At 37.7% G+C, this 22,285-nt stretch overlaps 1 protein-coding gene across 12 annotated transcripts in view; it reads left to right on the forward strand.

Moving 5' to 3' along the window:
* The window catches only part of dmd (dystrophin), a 2,654,580-nt gene that overhangs the window by 935,942 nt on the left and 1,696,353 nt on the right, over positions 1–22,285 (forward strand). For all 12 annotated transcript variants that reach the window (XM_039745194.1, XM_039745193.1, XM_039745197.1 and 9 more), the window contains exons 16-17: positions 2,439–2,618; positions 11,505–11,677. In XM_039745194.1, coding sequence (XP_039601128.1) covers positions 2,439–2,618; positions 11,505–11,677 — 353 coding nt within the window. The remainder of the gene's footprint in view (positions 1–2,438; positions 2,619–11,504; positions 11,678–22,285) is intronic.

Genomic DNA, 22,285 nt, shown 5'->3' on the forward strand with positions numbered 1-22,285 from the left:
CACCCGTTATTAAGAATAATCTTGTGTCCCAGTATGGTATTAATTTTCTTATATTGGTCCACAGATTAAAAACTTTAAGAGCCTCTACTAAAGAGAAGTGCTCTGGGGACTCTTTAATGATGAGACCTGCATTTGTCTGCCTATTATAATTTGTTTAGAAGCACATATGTTAATTTATGCATAGAATTATGATGTACTTGTATTGGTTTGAGTTTTTAACACTGTTATCTTGGTGATTTCATCATCCTGCCATTTTAAAGAACAATTTTCACTGCTATCGCCACCCTTTTAGCCTACATTCCACACCCACACTGCCATGATTTTGTTGGCAATGGTGCTGTTGCTGATCACTTGATTACACCCCAACATGCAGTCATTGATCCTACAATATTTAAGATGGCCCCACGTTGCATGCAGTGTTGAAGTTTTAGGACTTGAAACAGAATTTACAAAGTTATTTCACTCTAAATTAGTTAGGGAGAGGGTTCATTACAGTTGAGGAACTTAGATCTCTAAGTAAGTAGTACTGTAAAGTGTACCAATTTAAGGTAATCTGACAACAAAGTGGAGGAATATATAGAATATAACCCACTTTGGGAACCTAGTGTTTAAGACCCTTTCCAAAACTAAAATTAATCAAAAGAGCAAAGATGCCAATCACTAACTCTGGAAACTGAGAAGATAAAGATAATGAAAAAATAATAATAGAAAAGCCAATCACAATGTTCCCCATAGTCCTTAGAAAAAATGTGAACAACCACAAGTTAATACTATTCTAAAATAAAGAGTCTTAAGCCTTGTTTTTCATTTGAATGCCACAAGATTTCTGAACATTAGTGTCAATCAGGCAGTGTAATTTCACAGCAATAGAGTACTTTTTAGACTTAGTCTTGTGTTATGTAAGTCCCGAAAGCACAGGTACCAAAAACAATTCCAAGGTTGCCCACTAGAGAGGGAATACACTGTTAAAATACCCTGACTAGAAACAATGAGGGCCAAGTCGAATCTTAATAAAAATAAAAGGTTTATTTTCACAAAAGGCTGTGCAAAACCCAAAGCTCCGAAGAGCACAGGGAGATGCTTGAAAAGGCAAGGCAGACACAGTGAACAAAGTCCCAAAACAGAATCCAAAAATTGTGGTCAAAAAATAACAAATACATTTCCAATAAGAAAACCAAAGATGTAGCTGAAAAGCACAGCAATGAGTTGAAATTGCAGGAAATCAGAAGGAAAGGCAAAAGGCACAATAACACAACAAACACTCCACTTCAAGCACATTCAGTGAACCGCCAGGAACCATGGGAGGCCCTCCCTTAACTTTTTCAGGGCTGAATATTTTTGCCAGTTTTCTGAAAAACACATAAGCAATGGTTTTACACATAAATCAATATAAACATCTTTTGCTGCATGTCATGGCTGCTGTCAGTGCCCGTTCGGTGACTCGGTAACAGCTCAGTGACCAGCAGGAATACAAGATGGGCCAGCTGCCTGGCTGTCTTTGTGTAGCAGTAGCAGTCACAATGTGACACAATCTGTCATCAAAACAGGCAGTCTTCCCAGATGAATGTTGGCATAGGTGCATTACCTACACGGACTTGTTCAGCACCGTGATCCGCTGACGCTGGTCCCTCACTTTCATTTTTGATCTCCAGATCACTTATATCAAAATCTGACAACTCTTTAGAGTCTGACTCAGCGATATGATACGCAAAATGCCGTCCACAGAGTATTTTGCCTTGCGCATTCGCTTTGATGTTTCTTTTTGATGGAGGGCTGTTGCTGGTGGTGACTGGCAGGTGGCCCCGCCCATTGGGGAGCCCCCCCCCCCACAAACAAAACACAAGTGATATAACCAAGGATAAATGAACACAAAGAAAAGTGTAAGTAATGAACAAAATACACATTAATACAAATAAATGGCATAAAATAACACAAAATGAACAAGAAACACAACTTTGAATACCAGCCAGGGTGAATATGCTGGTTGAACCAAGACACTTCAGGACATGGACTGGCATCAGGAGTATGACAGTGAATTCAGTGTCATGATCTCTCTGGTCTCCACACCATCTTCAGTAGGTAAGGTAAGAAAATATTCAAAGTAGAGGTCCACCAGCCATTAATTTAAAACAACAGCATATGGTTGACAAATGACCAACATCCCTCTGCCTTACTTTTAACTTTTACCAAGTTGAAGCCATTCCAAGACAATTTCAGGCTGTTCTGAGAGTAAATGTGTGACATACATACTATTTAATAACCTACCTAAAAATATGCCATGTCATGGACCAGTGTTCTGTTAAGTGCTGCTTCATGCCATTATTCTGCTGCTAATTTGGTTCTCAGGAATCTTAGAAAAAAGAGAGCAGATTTAGACAAAGGATGAATATGTAGGTAAAAAAATGCAAATATATTTCTGACTGTTTGTTATTCAACAGATGTTGAAGGAAGAGTTGGAAATGAAAAGACATACGATGGACAAGCTGTGCTCTCTCAGCAAGGACCTCCTGTCAGCCATGAAAAGCAAGAATGTGGCTGAAAAACTTGAAGCTCGTCTGGAGAATATTGCCCGGCGATGGGATGCTCTTGTGCAGACTCTAGAGAGAAACTCAGTGCAGGTAGTGTACACTTTCTTCTATCAATTGCCTTGTTGACAAAACGGCAGGGACTAACCAGATGTGTTGTCTTACGGCACAGCTGAATGTAGATTAGCCATGATTTGTGTATCTAATCCCATAGCAGCTGGAGGGTTTTTTTTGGCAGTGCTAAGTCTGCTTTTGTTTATTATAACAGAGTTACAGTATATACTGTTCACTGTACAATAAATTCATTTCTTTTATTAGAATATCTACACTAAATGAATTACACTTTGAAGGACCCTCTCTTTGAAATTCCTTATGTGTTACATTATATCTTTTTTTATGTTTTGCTGTTTTCCTTCTTTCTCATTCCCTGCATTCATCTTGTACTTTATTGAGCTCTCATACTTCTGTGTAGGAATCAAATTTCTAAAGGGAATTCATGGTAAACTTGATTCCGGAGCACTCTTTTTTATGAATAGTGAATACATTATTGTAGACAATGATGGAAGGTAAGGAGATGTTCATTCACAATAGAAGCCAAAAAGTACTTCACACCATGGCTGATGAAAATCTGAAATTAGCTTTTGATTCATGCTGTTTAAATATAAATCCTGATGAATTTTAAAAGGATATCTGGATAAGTTATGGCTAGTAATACCATCCAGTCTTGTATGTGCTAACTATTAGAGGTTAGAGCTCATGCTATATGCCCTTTACCCATAATTCATTTCAGTAAACATTGTAGAGCAAGATTTTTTTCCTTAACTATAATTTTACACAACTAGCAATGCAGGGAAAATCTATATAAGCCAAGTGACCTCCTCTTTATAGACATTGTTATCCATGACTACTCTCACAACAGTAAATCAATGTCCTGCTTATTTTAAACTCTCCACTAGAACTTTCAGTTGGGACAAATAACCTCTGCTGCTTTTATAGTTTATGGACTTTTCATATCATATCTTGCAGGCTTAGGACACCTGAAATTAAGTATTGTTCTTACTTTTTCATTTTAACAGTATAAATTTGATCAAGTGTTGTATTTGCTTGCTATGTGTCAAACTGATCAACTGTCTTTCAAAAAGAAATCTGGTTGCTGTTTGTGAATAAACAAGACTTAGACCATTGTATTAATTATTTCAAACTGAAAAGTTCTTGAATTTTGCCAGAAATAAGCTTCAAGTGACCACATGATGAAAATGATATATGAAGTGACACAGAGGAACTTAAGGGGAGAAGCACATTTCATAGTATTTGTTTTGGAAGCTGTCTCTGTCTCTACTGGTGCGAGTGCCTGTCTACCCTGTACTATCTGTGCTACAGATCAGAGAGAAAAATGACTATGCAGGATTGCCGAGGCCTTTAGTTAAACTATTTGCCATTCCAATGCAGCATATGTTATACATATCTTGAATAAAAGGTTGGGTACAGGTTCCATCTTCACCACTCTCTGAATTGCTTTTCTGTATGTTCTTGAGCCAAGCAGATGCCATGCCAGGACGTAATTCAGCCAGTGAGGATAGACTCTACTTTGCATGTATAGCAGTTTGACAGAACAGATGGAGAAATCAGAGATTTTCTCAGGTCTCTAAAATGTAGAGGTGTTGGTGAGCCTACTTAACAACAGCTCAAAAGGTGTTGTGCTCATTTCAGTTCATTAGTAATGGTCATGCCAACAAATTTAAAGCTGTCTGTCATCCAGATAATCAGCCTGGCCATTATATTTTGTAAATATTTACCTTTGCTGTTTACTTATAAACATTTTTGAGGAATTATATACTGAGAAAGGTGTGGCACTGTATAGTTACTCCCAGTGTACCTTGTGGGAATCTATGGTGCCACAACCGCACAGGAGTTCTGCCCTCTATCATCCAGGGCAAAGTAGTTCCTTGTGGATGCTCTCTCTCCCAGTCCTTCCATCCAGCTGGTGTCCCGGCTGAGTAATGGCTCTGGGTGCCTGTCACAGTGCCTCTCCCTCAGCTGAGTTTTGTGGGGAGAAGTGTCCTGTCTTGTGAGGACTGCTGTGTAGCGCAGGTAGATGACATCATCAGGTACACGGCTCTGTGCTGAAATGAAAAGACAAAAAGAAGGCGGGGATACGCTGCACCTACGCCATCCTCAGTCATCTATTGGCCTGCTAATAGAACAGCGCCTCCACCTGTGACCCATACGGTGACACTTGGAGCACTGTCTTTCCTCTTCTCGTATCCCTGTGGACATGGAAGTAGTGCTTGGAGCTTTGCTCCACCTCATGCCCAAATGAGGTCAGCTCGTCCCTCCATCCTCACAGAGAATGGCCATCCGACACACGTGAGCATGCAGGCTCATGTGCTGCACTGTTTGGAGACCCTTTCTTAACTTTCCAGGTCTTCCTTCTATTCTGGGGTACATCGGCAGTCTGGGTCTCTCTATGGCAAGAAGAGAGACCCCATGCTTTCTGCACTTCTTTAGATTTGTGTGTGACCACTGTTGACTTGGTGAGGTGCTGAAGGACCTGAATGCTGGCACAAACACACCACTCCGGCTCCTCCTTCCTCACTGCTAAGCAGTTGGTCATCACATTTACACTTGTTGCCAGAATTCTGGCTACTCGTCTTCCTTTAGAAGTCACATTCGGGAACAATTTGCACAGTGTTCTGGTATTCTGTATGGCAAAGAATACACTTACCTGTACCGCTGAAGCCATTAGGGTGGAGATTCCGACCCCATGCCTCTTCAAATGAGTATTAACCTTTTTCATTGGTTCCATGGCCATCCTCTCCAGTCCCTCAACAAGGCTCTTTAAATTATTGAGCACCTTTAAGAGAGATCATACAGGTTGGAGGACTCTCTCCAGCTTCCGTATGTCAAAGCCATCAACAAGTATGTCGGCCAGCAGAGGGCTCACACTCCAGGGTTGCCTCTGTGCTGGATGCAAGCCAGGCAGCATGAACCTCCCCGGCACATGCTCAGTTTCGGTCATCTGGAGAGTCGGGGTAGCCTCCAAACATGCCTGCCGGCTCCACCTTTTCTAATTTACTGGCAGAGCTTCGGCACATATACCCCAACCCCTTACCTTCTTCGGGGAGTGCGACTCAGTCAGTCACCACCCCCTCCCACTTTTGCAAGGTCTCATCAGTTAGGGATAGCAACAGGTAATTCTGAGGCCACTCTCTATTCCATACCTCCCCCGGGTCCTTGGAGCAGGTCCTGTGGCTCTCCCGTGTGGATGATGGGCTGAGGTCATGGTCGTTCGATCCATCCAAGCACATATCGTCGTCTCCGGGAGTATTCTTCTGAGTCACACAGGTGACTGGACTTACTAAGACTAGGGGAGTAAAGAGATGCCAAAAAGAGATGTGAGAACGGTGAGTGTTGAGCACTTACCCAGGTCCAATAGCTGTCCTCTGGCTCTACACACAGCCGGATGGTCTCTCTCTCAAGCCTACGACAATCGTGCCTGTCTGGCCCCTCCCCATCTAAGTGTCGTGCCTGTACCGCCTTCTTCCCATTGCAAGCAGGTGGGTGGTGCTTCCTTGCCTCAGTGGCTCAGTGCTTGAGCTACAGAGCTGCCATGTGTGTGAGGTTGCGTTGCGTTTTTAGGGATTAGCCACAAGGATATTGATTAAAACAGCTTTTCCATCGTTTCCCACCTTCATAGCACAGTTCCAAAGCACAGTTCATGGCACAAAATACACTTCTCTTTTTTCCTCTTTCCTTTTCTTTTTTTCTCCGTCCACCTCAATTCCACCTGGCAAGATTCAACCTCTTCCACTCAACTCTGGCTGTCCAAATGGAGTGAGTGCTACTGGCATAACAATAATTTCACATACTAGAAGATGCAGTGTTTTTCTCAGAAAGTAATAGTATTGAGCATATGATAGAAAAGTGGGAAATCATTGCTTAAAAAGATAAAGCTGGTGGTTGTTATAAACATTTTACTACTAAGTAAAATTACTGAGGGATGCTTATTACTTATTTTGCACAGTGTCACTTCTGGGATGCTGTCCTTGGAGGCAGAGTTTCAAAGAGAAAAATCATATCTGAAACAGGCATTAAAAAGAAAAGGTTAAAGTGAGCAAAACAATACAGAAATTAGATGGAAATTTACTGGAAAAGCATATTATGCTCAGTGTCTTGGAGTTGTCTTTTCATTGTTGCAGATGACACTGGTATTTGGCATGTATATAAAGAAGATGCCCACTGAGGACAAATATGAGGTCATTCTCACACTATACACTCTGATGTACTTATCCTCATATTCAGTTGCACATCAGTGCCTTCCACTTTTGAGAGTTTGAAGAGTTTGCTCTCTTCTCTTGAGACACTAATAGACAGACACCTTTCTGGAAAACAGTAGACTGACATGTTCCTTGAAAAGACTGTTTTATTTTTCCCAGTTTTTAACCCAAAACTGAACTTTAGGAATGCTAGAATCTTGCAATGCAAGTGAAAAGAATAACAGGTTTCAGCAGCGCTGATGCAATTAAAAAAGTATTAAACATGACTAATGAAGGATAAGCCAGTGGAGCTGACCATTACGACACTTTAGGGATGGTTGCTAAGTATGATGGTTTGCAGTAATATGTGAATAATAAATTACAAATCAGTCATTTCAAGCAGTAATAGCAACTGGCATCACTAGTAATGTCTCAGAAATATTTTTTAAATCGATTTAGTGGTATCTTGATAAAAAAAGATTATCAACTTCTGAGTGCTAGTGTGTATCTATACAAATAAGATTTAAAGAAAGCCTCAAGTATAGAATTCAAAAATAATACATAGAAAATCAATGAAATGGACACATTTTTTTAGGAAACTGCTCTAGCATTTGACATTGACATCTGTTGAATCACTGTCCTGTTAATGGCAGCAGCATAGCCTGCTAGGAAACAAACGTTTTATGTAAAACTGTTTTTGATCATTGATAGAACAGGTAAAAGGATTTGAAGTTTAGTCTTTAATTGCGCTATCTTAATGATGCCCAAAGGCATATCATTTTGGACTTTCAGTGAGGCAACATTTAATGAATTCTGTCATTATTATAACCTTATTTCCTATTTCATGCCTGTACTGTAACTTGTGGAATCCTTATTAATACTACTAGTTAGTATTTAAATTGTATCATGTGCACTGGGTACAATAAAATTCTTACATGCATGCCTGACCAACATACAAAACATCCCGTTAGGACTTATTCTAACATTTGTAAATGCAGTCCTCCAAAAGAGATCTGCAGTAAATGAATCCTGTTGTGGAGAGACTTACCCTTATCACAAGGGTTAATTGGTACTGAACTACTTACCATATTTATAATCAATGCCCATTTGCTGGCTGGCCACCTTGTGCAAACTAAATGTAGAAGATTACTTCTTGCAGAGGATAATCAATATTCTTGTTGATGAGTCAAATTTACCTGATTAGACAGAGTGAAAAAATCAAAGATTTATATCTCTAGCTTAATGCGTAATGACATTATGAGGTTGTTCTGTACAGATAGTAACTCCATCTGAATAACCATCTGTCTCTGTCGCTGTATACATTTCTTTTTGTCACAAATTCATTTTTATAATGATTGTTTACAACAAACTTAAGCTGCTTATTATTTTTCAGAGAGAATTAAAAGGTTATACTAAGTTATGTTTATTTTTCTGTATAATATTTTAATTAGATGTTGAAAGGTCATGCAAGGATTCCCTCAACCTGGACAAGTGCTTTTATTTATAAAGACTAAGTAAATATTTAAATGACATGTCACTAATTACCGCCAGTCAACAGCAAGGCTGATTCTTTTGTTGAACTATTTGAATGTCTGTTACCTTGTTAGCTGCTCTGCCCAGCAATCCAGAACATGCCGAGAATGGACACACATAATGAGTTTATTAATGTTGCCATGTAGACCTGACTTGTATGCAGGCAGCAGCCAAAATATTGAATTATTTTAATAAACCACCATCTAACAATTGTATTTTTCTATAGAAATAAATCAGCTTAGCTCATTTCAACATGTTTTAATCGATTATACCAGTATGTTGATATCACAATTGACATCTCTGAACTGTAATGCATTAACAGAGTACAAACGTTATTCTATAGAAAAATGTGTCTTTATTATTTTTTTTCAATATACCCTTTTTCATCGGTATAATGAAAGGATATATTAATTCAAAGGTAATCTGGTGGTTAGACCTGGTAATTAACTTTATTAATAGTACATTTTATTAGTTTGTCTTTGTTAGTGATTCTGCATTGTTGCTGATTAAGTGCTATACAGATAGGGCTGCCAAAAATATCTCTACTTTAGAAGTGTAAAAGTGCATTATATAGAGATCAGCAGTGCAGATATCACCGAGTACACTTATAAGTGCAATAACCTAAAATCATGTAACTGCTTTAGCAATTAACTTGTAAAACATCTAAATAGATGTGTACTAACTACATTATATAGTTTGAAAAATGACATATATTTTTATGCTTTACTTTACCAAATAAATCCCAAAACAAGAGCAGGCAGAAATGTGACAGCTGTGTTAGGTCCTGACAATAAATATGGATAAAGCATAAGAGTCATGAAAAATAACTTTCATCTTTAATTTGTAATGATGTAGGTCTTGATATGTTTTCATGTTTTAAATGCAGAAAGGCATGTCCCTCTGGCATTTTTCCCAAAACAAAACTTAAATAAATCTTTAATAACAAATATAAATCAACATTTAATTGACTACTTGCATATTGTTAGGTTTGTACATGCTTCAGGCAGTGACACACAGAACTAGTAAACTATAAAGTTTTTGTGTAGCTTATGATTGCATTAACGTCTTAAATTAAATAATGAGGCATTGAGAAATTGTACAGTATATATACAGTATACCGTAATGAATCGTAAGCTGGGAAGATCCAGATCTCAATATAATGTAGAGATTTTGCAGCCTCTTTTTGCTTTTTTCTGTACAATTTTCTTTTCAATAGTTTCTTCTGTCTTTTTTTTCCCTGTCTCTAAATATTTCTTAGGTTCAATTGAAAAGAATTTTATCCAGGGCCGTATTTATATCATTACCTTCTTCATTGTATAGTTATTTTTTTACACTGTTATAGCTGTAAATCCAGCACTACCCGACAGATAAGGAAATATTTTCCCAAAATGCTGTGAATGTGGGAAATTCCCAGAACATATGACCTTGTTAATAATACAACACTTAACAGCTTGGATACTCTCTGGATAGATTTCAGATCATTATATTCGAGATAGGTGAATAAAATAGGGTATACTTTTACAGGTTCATGCTTTTCATATGCATAAAGTATATTCAGATCCTTAACTTGCATGTGCTAATCAACATACAACATGTCATCATTCTCTGAAGACATGATTAGCGAGTATAACAACAGTACCTTTATCTTCCTTACCTGAAAAATATCCTCCACTGTAAAAACTGAAAACATTATTGTTTGACTCTTTCACATTATACCTGTTTTTTGGTAAGGCTGGATGTGAACTGTTTGTTTTAAAAGCTAAGTGTGGAATGAAATTCAATAATAGCTTTAATCAATTTCAAGATAGTAAACATTGATGAGGCTATGTTATTGAGAAAGTCTGCATCAATCATTTTAATTTCAAATCATTTAAAAATCTGTTAAATTCTTTCTAATTCTAATATTGTATATGTAGTGTATAATCCCAAATACAGAAATCTGGTCCATAAAGAATTTAGAGAGGCAAAGAGCCTGTTATGGAAAAAACTTTGCTCTGTTTTCAAAGAAGTCATTCAGGGAGACCAGATATAAAGACAGAAAGTTTCTTTATTTGCACATAGATATACAAAAATTTCTCAGTCCATGGAGTAAGAAATCAATAAAACAATTCATCTGTTTTTATACATTTCTATTACATTACCTCATCTAATACATCACATCATCTGACTTTTTAGATGCATAATATGCAGAGCTTCATTCAGTCAACGAGTGCCACCAGTATTTTCTGACTCCTTTTGGCTCTCCTATTAATTTGAACATTGCTTTGTAAATAGGGGTGATCTGTGGACTCTTCTATTGATTTTAGCACTGCTTCATAGAAGGGGTGTTTGGGCTTTCCCATTAGTTTATTTCCACTTTCTAGAGGGGTGTTTGTTACTCATCTACTCCATTTCAACTTTAGCAATTATCTTGGATGGCTCCTCTAAGATGAAACAAAAGCCTAATGTGTCTAGGCTAAAAACAACATTTACTTAACCCTTTAGTTACTCTTATCCTTATGTTGAATAATTTATTGTTATAACTTCATATATTTATATGCTTGTATTAAATTGTAAAATTAAATCACGTATTGATTACAAATATTGATTAAAATTGTATAAGCTCAAGTAACCTAATGGGTTCAGTGTATTTCTTAATTTGATGGTGTGTATCATCTCATTCTGTTTAGAGGCAAGCAGTCAATGGATATTTTGAATAACAAATTTTTTGAAAAAAAAATGTGTGCATTATTTTCTATTTAGTATAGGAACATGTATCCATTAACAACGGCATCCCTCACGCACTGTACATTTCACTGAAAAGGAGAACAGATCAGGAGTGTAATTCAAAGGTACCCAGCAATAATTTTGTAGGAAGCATTATCCTTTTCCATTTCTTATTTTGAAGGTGACCTGCTTTTCATATTGCAGCTCACAAACATCCATCAAGCCTTCACCTGTTTTACTGACCAAATTGAACCAACAACTTACACAGTGTCCACTGTGTCACCTTGTGTCTTAACATTATGCTCTGACATTTAATGGAAAGGTTACACTTTAAATTACATGTTCAGATCCAGTAAACACAATACCCTTGTGAGGCTTACAAAAGTGTCCACTTTGTTGATGTAAGCTTTCGTGGTTAATTTCTTCTCTTTCAACCCACAGCCCCTGCAGCCTGTGACCTTTGTCTCAATATTTTTTTTTTCAGATTTCACAGGCTGTCAGTGCTGCTCAGACATCAGCAGCACAAGCCTCCATGATAGAAACTGTAACTATGGTGACTAGAGAGCAGACCCTAGTTAAAACTGTTAAAGAGGAACTCCCTCCAGCTCCACCCCAAAAGAAGAGGCAGCTTGTGGTAGACTCTGAACTTCGCAAGAGGTAAGGTGAAAATGATTAGTTTTAGACTGAAGTGACTCAGCTGCTTAAGGAAATTTAAATGGATGTCAGATAAGAAAGTAAAATGAAGTGCAAGTCGGCCTGTGATATTTCTGTTTCTTTTGAGAAATGTCATACAGCCTTGCAGATGCTGCAGGTGAAAGTGAATTCTGTTTCATGATTGACCATTAAAAAAAAAGAAACTTGAAACAATCATATTGGACATTTAAACAAAGCCTTGTTCAGATAATTTATATAGTAAAATCATATAGTAAATTGTATTTCCATTACTTGCAGTCATGTGTTAATTCTTACTTTAAGTTTGATTCAGCCATTTAAATGTCACTGGCTCTCAATACCATAACAATTCATTTATATAGCTTAAATTCAGTGCGGAAATTACTAAGCAGAAATTCAGTTAAATTTGAAGCTTACCAACACAGGTAGGATAATCACTTGGTTGTAGTCATCATCTCCAATAGGTTCAGAAACTGAAATACTTTATGAAGATGGCAAACCTACTTTCCTTGCTTGAATGTAGAGTAATTTATTTTGAAATCTCAATTTTCTGATTCTGTCACACAAACTTAGTTACTTAATCACTTACTGTCATTTAGCTCATTCTGATGATGGTCACAGTTGCAACAAACTAAGCTGGATAGACCAGACCACCATATATACAACACAGTCTCCAGCTCTTCCAGGGTACAAGTGATGGGTGTATTGTAAACCCTTCAGGATATCCTGCATCTTTTCATACTGAGCTATGCCTAATAGACATCCTGTGGGAATTTGCCCAAACTGCCTCAAGTAGCCCATCTCTGTCACAGAGAGTGAGTCTAGAAACCCTGCCCACATTAAACAAGTTAACTCTCAAGCTGCAAAAATGTTAGTTAAATGAAATATCGCAGCAGCCCTCCAACCACATACTCTTCTAGCACCCTTCATAAAATACCATAGAGAACACAGCCATAATATTCCCAAAGTCCACAAATTACAAGAATGACTGACTCCAATAAGTCCTCAATTATCTTTACAAAATCAAATAATTGATCTGATGTTTTACTGCCAGGAGAGAATCTGAAGTATTCCTTCTAGATCTGAGATTTAACAATCAGATGGAGTCTCCATTCCAGTACACTTGCATACGACAGGAAGTCTAAGCACTTTGATGTTTTAGTTGCTTTAACAGACCTTCTTGTTCAAAACTGGGATGGCTCTCTGGTCTTGTATGCTGAAGGACAATACTGCATTTCAAGAAACATTAAAAAAGTGCGCTTACCAAGACATCCAGTTATTCATAGAATTTGACATATCTCTATCACCTGTTTCAGCTTTGCCAGAGCTTTTTAGTAATCATACAGTCTTAACCACATGAAAGGACTGAGCTCCACAGCTGGTATACTTCTCTTGAACCTGGGACATTGCTAGTTATATACCAAGATGAACAGGACAATAAGGACACATATCACAGCAAGGGTGATAAAAACAGTGCATAGTGGCAATTTATTTCAAACAAAAAGCATACAAATTGCAGTGTAAACCCTTTCTCCAAACAAATACACACATAATCATAAAAACACATGCATGTGAGGAAGTTAAAAGTCAAATAATATAACAGTATTTTGTTAAAACCAAGGATAAAAAAGGCAGAATCAATCTTTGAAAACCCTCTGTTCTGTTCTCTTTGTCGCACCCTCATCTTACCTTGAACAACCATCTTCCAGGTATTCTCAATAGAGCTGAGACACTGGTGCAAGCAATGCTCAGACTCCTGTCCCGGTCATCATCCCTTGGCATCCTCTTGGATGCACTGAGCCAGACCCCATGTTTACCAGGCAATGGAATCCACTGGACCTCTAGAAACCCCTCCTTAACTCCTATCCCGACCATCATCTATTGATGTCTTCCAGGATGTGCTGAGACCAGCTTTGTCTTCTCCATTACCTCAGAGTCTGCAGGACCCCTAGGTACCCCAATCACTCCTATTTTCTGCAGCACAGTAGGAGTGACCTGGTTGACCCCTGGAGAACCTCTCACGTAGCTCAGACATGGGGTTTTTCACCACCGATTCTCTTTTCACAGGCTCCCACTAATTCTGTTCTTTTTTTAAGTAATGACACTTGTGAATTGTTATTATCACTAAGGATGACATAGTAATCTGCAGTGTTATTATTACTAATAACTACATAGTGATCAATAAAGACTATTAAAAGCTAAGGAAATAATCAGAAATTAGAGAGAACCAAAATGGGCAGGCAGAGACATTGTCAAAAAATAGACTGTGGTCTGAATCCAAAACAAAGTCTATCTTTAAATATTTCTAGTAAAAGGTTTTACAACTAAGTACTTGATTTCCCTAATTATTGCTACTCTTTGTGGTCTCTCTTTTGCAATTTTATCCAATCTTGGATAGCAAATGCAGTGCACCCCCACCTTAGATAGGCTGGGTATGATAACTCAATATATCACATGGTCAATAATGACCATGGCAGCCATAAACAACATGGCTGCAATCATACAGAGACAGCCATAACATTGACCCCAATATCTTAAAAAACAGAGTACAATTATATAAAAATGTAAAAAGGAAACAATAAGAAAAGTAAATGCAAAAAGTCTGAAAATGAAATAAATTGTTTCTAGGACTACAAAAACAAGGATTCATCAAAAGCATCTATATTTCATGAAGCTGGCTCCAGTCATGTATACATAGAGGTATAGAGTGAATCAAGGACATGCTCTGCTTGCGTAGTCAAAGACTTCTTGGGCAGGTGGATTTGGGTAAACAACTTATGGAACCAGTGAGAAAAGAGCCATGAGCAACCAGAAGTCAAAAGCAGGAGATCAAGGAAAACAAACATATCCATTTTAATGTCAGCTTTGAACATGAATGTTAATGAAGAAGGTGTAACAAGAATGAGTCGGAGACATCATAAAGAGATGGGGCAGCCACCCTTAGGTTGGGTCAGGTCAGAGTCCAGAACAGAACTGCCTGTACTGAGGCAAGATGACAGTTTTAAAGGCCTGGAAGGGAAATGACGTCATCGGTGCAGGAACTGGGAGTGGTGTCCTCGTGCCCGAACATGACGTCATCCTTGGGGCCGGCAGCAGGCGGGATTTCCCGGGAAAGGTCTGCCACCCCCTGGCCTGGCATATAATTACTAGTGTTTAGGCCCTCCAGCTGTTTCCCATGCGCACGTGTGTGACAAAGGTCATTGGTTAAAATACAGATAAGCAACAATAGATATATATGTGAAAATATTCTGAATGAAGGCAGTATCAAAAAAGTCAACATTTCTTAATTCTAATTCCAGTCATTTAAATTTATTCTTGTGTAACGTTCTTCACTAAGACTAAAACTTGGAGAGCTTACGCAAAATTTTGACTAAAACATAAAGCAGTGTAAGAATAAGGAATTAATTAATATTGAACAAACAATTATCTACTTTGTTTTTTGCAATGCCAAGAATTAAACATTTTAGTAGAGCTTCCATTTATTTTTTCTTATAATTCTCTGTAGATAGCAGTTCTTAGGCTTTAGGTAGGTTGCTGCGGGACAGTCTTCAAGAAGCAGAAAAATACAATTTATTCATAAGCATACTATTATAGAAGTAGGATAACACTACATGTAGACATGAAAGAAGGGACACAAGACAAATGAGACAAACATACAACATGATACAGAAGAGACTTATTCTTAGTTAGGTTTTAGGTTAGTTTAGGTGTGTTATCATTTTAGAAACGGATGTCACTATTAGTTTGCCCTTGCTCTTTTGAATGTACACCCATTATTACTTTAGCACTATCACATGGCTTAATGCTTTTTTATGGTAAGAAAAATCTAGAAGGATGTTTTAAATGTTTCATTTATTACTGAATTTTGATTGGTTTTAAGACGCTTAACATGAGGATGAGCAGCTTGGATGTAAATACATGTGATCACAGGGATTTAGTTAATTATGGGAGGCATGTAATTAACTGAAGTCAGTTGGGGTGGCCACAGGATAAAAGAGAAGGTGGGTTAGTGCTAGAGAGAAAATAAAAAATGAAATGAAAATAAAGAAACAAAAAGAGATGGCAAGCAACTGCTTGTTACGCATCTGGCATGATGAATATTCCAAACAGGACAGGCAGAATCTGTTCAGTTACAATATCTAAACAGAGCAGGACCAATGGCTTTGTAGAGGTTTCAGGTCATAGTGATGTTCTCATCTTCTGAGCAGTAAATGAGAACGCAAAGAATCCATGGCTACATGAGCAGATCCGTAGAAAGAGCAAAGTGCCCTGGTGAGCTGTAGGTTACTGACTGACTCTAAGTAGTACACCAGGATATGGTGGGCTATGCCATGTGAATTCTTGAAAATGTCCTGATGAGGGAAGGAGGGAATATGTCAGGAAGGATTGGGATTTTAAAAGTATTTATTTATATATATAAAAGCACTATTTTGCTCCTTTTCCCAAATTGTGTTAGTTACTAGCACAGAGCTTTTCATTGAAGAGTTGATTTTTAAGCTAGTGTTCAGGGAGATTTCAGAGTATCCAGCTGTAAAAGTTCTAAAGAGAGAAAAGTCACCAGGCCACAAAAATGTTCTGCTGATTACAGATCAATGTCTGATTACAGGAGCATGAATGTGTCCATCAGAATAATTTAAAGTTTACCTTGTGGTTACATGTTTTACATGAATGTCCATCCAAGTGCCTTTTAGTTTGCAGATGTTGTCACCGCAACTTTGATTATTACCTCCTAAAATCAGATTAAATTCATTTATAGTTACTAATTTGTCTGACACATTTGTCCAAGGCATCTAACAACATTTGAGATTTAACATTTTTCAATTTGGAGCAAATAGTGTGGCATAATGGTTAAGGCCCTGAACCCTGAAGTCGTGAATTCAAATCCTGTTACTGAACACTGTGTGACAAAAAAGAAGTAACTTCAATTGCCTATTCTCCAACTGTAAAAAAGAATAAGAAAAGAAATGTAAAAAATTTTATCTTAGGTCTTCTAAGTCACCCTGGATAAAAGAGCCTGCCAAATAAAAAAATAATAACACAGGTTGATTATTGTCACATGTGAAGAGTACAATGAAATTTTTACTTGCATGCAACACATTGTCACTTTCTGGCTCCATGATTAGTGAGGAGAACTACATTAACTTCCATCCATCCATTATCCAACCCGCTATATCCTAACTGCAGGGTCATAGGGGTCTACTGGAGCCAATCCCAGCCAACACAGGGCACACGGCAGGAAACAAACACACACACACACTAGGGACAAATTAGGATTGCCAATGCACCTAACCTGCATGTCTTTGGACTGTGGGAGGAAACCAGAGTACCGGAGGAAACCCAAGCAGACACGGGGAGAACATGCAAACTCCACGTAGGGAGGACCCGGGAAGCAAACCCGGGTCTCCTAACTGTGAGGCAGCAGTGCTACCACAGCACCACTGTGCCACCCTACTTCATTAACTTGACACTTGAAATTCAGGAAGCAAGGTGACCAAGTGCTGGATAATAGTAGAGAAGCAGAAGAGCCAATGATTCAAATAAGAATTTTTCTGGAATGCAGGTGGAATAGGGCAGCTGCTTTTCTTCATCTCTGTCATGTATTTTGTTTTAAGAAAGAGTGTCTTACGTGTGACTGAAAACCTATCAATCTAGGGTCAGTCCCACTTTGTACTAAAGTACTCAACCTTACAATATTTGCATACATAGACGCACATCAATGGCTGAACATAACAAAATCATCCCAACAAAAAGTCCTGTTTCTATTTTTTACTGAAGAATCCAAATATCAGAAAAACTGAATTTTGAGCCCTTAAGGCTTGTCGTAGCAGATGAAAGGCATCACCTTGAGCAATTTCTGTGAGGCACGTTATTTTTATTTTTTCATGCCTCACATCACATGACTGCAGCAAAGTTATTGTCTTCTGAAAAAGTAACAATATTTGTAGGTTCACCTTCTCACAAGTACATGAAAGTAAAAATGAGAATGACACCCTGGACAACACCTTCCACGTATACTGTGCATTTAAAATTCAATTGTCATTCATCACCATGAAAAAAAGGAATGCACTTATAGATACAACTGCAATGAATGCTTACCTTTGTAAATTAGGCAATGTGTACAAAAATATTATTACAGTTAACTACTGAAATGATATCACTTTTAGTATGTACCAAAATCACCAGGAGTCATTAGCAAATGGTAGCCACCATCATGCATAAGTAACTCTGACACTGTTTATAATAGAGTATACACTTTATTCTTTAATATAAATAAGGGAGATCAGGGATGAAAGAGTGAAAATAATTGTGTGCTATGGAGAATGAAAGGTGACCAGAATTGGCAAGTGAGAGCAAAAGAATAAAGAAAGGGTTTAGAGAATTTTGAAAGTATAAATAGCCCAACATCAAACACAATGCTTGTCATTTGTATTGAAATGCCTGTAGTGGGCAGTATACCTTTAATTCCTTCCCAAGTACTTGTGTTAGGCTCCTTTATTTTCATCACTCGCATAACAAGTATGCTGATTTCTTACAAATTCTAAGTTGATAGGCAAAAAATGGACTGCAAACCCAAAATTACTTGGGTCATTATACCTTGGAATCGACTGTAGAATTGAAAAAAAATCACATCCTCCAAAAAGGAAACAAATTCACTCATTCCCTATTTTAATGCTCTTACTTAAAATCAATTTTCTAATACTTTTCTTTAAATTAGTTCCCACATGAATTACCCAACTAACTGCTCCCCACTTTCTTTGGTGCAGTACTTTTGCTGTTTTTATCATTTGATGGGCTACGGCAATAAATAGAAAAAGGAAGTCTTACTTCATTAAATACATTTTGTAGATGCTAATATTCTACACCTGACATTTAATCTTTGTTTTATTTCTTTTCTTATCATTGTCTTATTTGTGCTGTTGTGCAATTTTTACTATTTATTTCTACTTTTATATATTTGTATACAGTTGTAGCATAAAGCTCTTTAAAGAAAATGCTGTATTTCATTGTTATACTGTAATGAAATATGTTATGTAAAATATACATTTGTACATTTATTATGGGCCAGATATGCCAAAAAACAATGAGCTATTAAATAGCATAATTAACTTAAGTAACTATGATAGGCTTATAAGAAGAATATTGATTTACATTTCAGTCATTTTGCTGGACAGTGGTGCTATGGTGTAATGGTTCCAGAGGCCTGGTTGTCAGACACTGCCTGGCACATCTTATCTGTTCCCTATATATTCTTATACAGTATATTTTCTCAAAGTGACCATTTTTGACTTCTCAAAATTCAAATAGCTGATCTTCTTCTTTGATTCCAAAATTGTACAACTGTTGAGATGGCATATGTTTAAGTATTGTGTGTGATTTGTAAGTGAAGAAATTTTACAGTTTAAGTAAATTTGTCTTCAGTCTTTACTTGAAATTAAATGACAAACAGTCCACACATACATACATGGCTTCCCAAGGAATATTACAGTTTTAAACTTCTAGATATGTTACATTGCATTGTTATGTTATATTACAGGGGTACTCAAGTCCAGTCCTAGAGATCTGTAGTGCTGTCGGTTTTTGGTTTAACCAAATTTTTAGTTAGAACCCATTTATTTACTACTAAAGTAATATGTTTCATGGACTTAGTTTTAGTTAACTTGTTTGCTATGATTCAGAACCCTTAATTGCCTATTTTAGTTTTAAACATCAGCATTAAGGTTTTAAATGTTGCCTGTTTTCTTAACCAGCCATCAGTTATTAATGAGGTGTAAATAACAAAGGAATTACCAGCTCACCAGCTAACATGCCTCCATTTTAACATGTGTATATGCAGAATAAAGTGTATGTGTTAATATAATCTTTTGACATCTTGCCTCAAGAAGGGGCCTGAGTTGCCTCAAAAACTTGCATATTGTAATCTTTTTAGTTAGCCAGTAAAAGGTGTCATTCTGCTCTACATGAATCTCTACATTCATAATGGTTAACACGGTACAACACCCTAGAGATAAATGAAGGAAAAGGAAAGGACCAAGAGGTACAAATGTGTACCTGGCCACAAAACGTATGGAAAATGTTCTCAGAAAATAAAAAATGTACAATGTGATAACGATTTGTCTTGGAAGAATAAAATCATTAACAAGACTTTTTTGCCATTTTAATTTATTTTACTACTTGGAGTATTTGGCAGATTGACAGGCTAAAATGTTCCATTTACAGTACATATTAGGTTGGAGTTGAGTCACACAAAGCTAACAGGAAAAATGGTTTGTACAAACAGTCATATCTATAAGTATTTGAAAAGTGACACTATTTTCATAATTTTGGCTTTATATGCCATTATAATGGATTTAAAATAAAGCAATCAAAATGTGATTGAAGTTTAGACTTTCAGCTTTAATTCAAGGGGTATAACAATGAGCTATTTAGAAAATCCAGACATTTTTATACATGGTTCCCCTATTTTTCAGGGGATCAACAGTATTTGGAAAAACTAACATAATCATTAATTCAATATTTGGTTGAAAATCCTTTACATGCAATGACTACCTTAAGGCCTTGTTCACACGGGCGTTAAGTTTTTGGATAAACGAACTTGCTCTGAACGTCCTAGACGTTTATGTTGCATTTTGTGGTGGCGATTGATTGACTTCTACACCGGCGTTCGTTTGTCTCTGTCTAACGCCAGCCTGCAGCCCAAATTGTAGTTTGTGTGTTAACCTGTGGAGGCAGTGTCGGGAACTGGATATGAAAGCCCTTGTCGTTTTATTTGAGGAGCCTCCTTTCAATATGGACCATTTTGCTATTTTAGATATTAATCTTCTTGTTTTAAAAATACTCGTAATACGGCGATGTAGGGAGAGAAAAAATCGCCGCCGCTACTGGGTTCATCCTCTGACTGCACAACGTCGGGTTAAAGGAATCTTTTTTGTGCTTTCTGAAGAAATGCGAAAATTTCCGCGCAAGTTTTTTAATTACTGTCGGATGTCGGTTTCCACTATTTAATTGTCTGCTGCAGCTGGTGCAATGCCACATTGCACGCCGATCAACCAATATGCGACTTGGTGTTAGCCCCGAAGAGAGACTACTTGTCACTTTGAGGTAAGGAAACAGTAGTCGAGTGTGCGCTTACACCGGTGTTATGCACTGAAATGCCCCCCGAAGCGTAAAATAAACGCGCAGAAAACGAACTAGAAGCGGTTTCCTTGCGTTTGTTGGGTTTTGAACGCCAAGAAAAAGCTGCATGCAACGTTTTTTTGATGCCGTATAAATGCGCAGCCGGACAAACGCACATCACCAAAGCCCGTGTGAACACTCTCATTGACTCCTACGTAGAAAACACTCGGCGCTTGATCCACGCTCACCGGACGCTACGAACGCAAAAACGCTCGATTTTAACGCCCGTGTGAACAAGGCCTCAGTCTGGACCCAATGGTCATCTCCAAGTGCTGTTATTTCCCCCCCTAGTGACACTTTGCCAGGCCTTTACTGCAGCAGTCTTCAGTTGCTGCTTGGTCACTGGACTTCCTGCCTTCAGTTTTGTCTTCAGCAAGTTAAATGCATGTCCAGTTGGGTTGATGTCAGTTGATTGACTTGGCCATTGAAGAATATTCCACTTCTTTGCCTTGAAAAGCATTTGGCTTGCTCTTGCAGTATGTTTTGGCGCATTGTTTATCTGTACTGTGAAGTATTGTCCAATCAGTTTTGCCGCATTTGGCTGAATTTGAGCAGATAGTATAGCATTATACACTTCAGAATTCATCTTGGTACTTCTGCCAGCAGTCATATCATCAATAAACACCAATGACTGACTTCCATTCGCAGCCATGCATGAAACAGTGGATAAAACCGCCTCCACTGTGTCTCACAGATGATGTGGTATTCATTGGATCATGAGCCATTTCTTCTCTTCTCCATACTCTTCTCTTTCCAGCATTCTGGTATACAGTATATTGATCTTAGTTTCCTCTGTTCCAAGAAAATTGTTTCAGAACTAGACAGGCTTTTAAAAATGTTTTCTGGCAAACTCTAATCTGTGCTTCATATGCTTGACATTAACCAGTGGTTTAACCTTGTGGTAAACCCTCTGTCTTTTCTTTCATGAAGACCTCTCTTGATTGTAGACTTTGGCAATGGTTGGTCCCCCACCCAGAGAGTGTTCTTAGTTTGGCTAAATGTCATGAAGGGGTTCTAGTTCACCAAGGACAGAATACTGCAAACATCTGGAATAGTTGTCTTGTGTGATTTTTCAGACCTTCTGGTGTTGCTGAGTTCACCAGTGCATTCCTTCTTTTTAAGAATGTACCAAATGGTTGATTTGACCACTTCTCAAGTTTCTGTTATCTCTCTAAAAGGTTTGTTTTGTTTTCACAGCTTAATGATGGCCTGTTTCTATTTTCATGGACAGCTCTTTGGACCTTCATATTGAGAGTTCACATTGACAGCTTCCAAATACAAATTCCACACTTGGAGTCAGTTCTAGACCTTTTACCTCCTTACTAAGTAATGCACTAATGAGGGAAATGCTCCCTCCTAGTTATGGAACAGCTTGTCAGTCAAATATCCAAATAATTTTGAATCCCTGAAAATAGGGAA

The sequence above is a fragment of the Polypterus senegalus genome, chromosome 2 (assembly GCF_016835505.1).
Source record: "Polypterus senegalus isolate Bchr_013 chromosome 2, ASM1683550v1, whole genome shotgun sequence".
Taxonomy (NCBI): Eukaryota; Metazoa; Chordata; class Cladistia; order Polypteriformes; family Polypteridae; genus Polypterus; species Polypterus senegalus.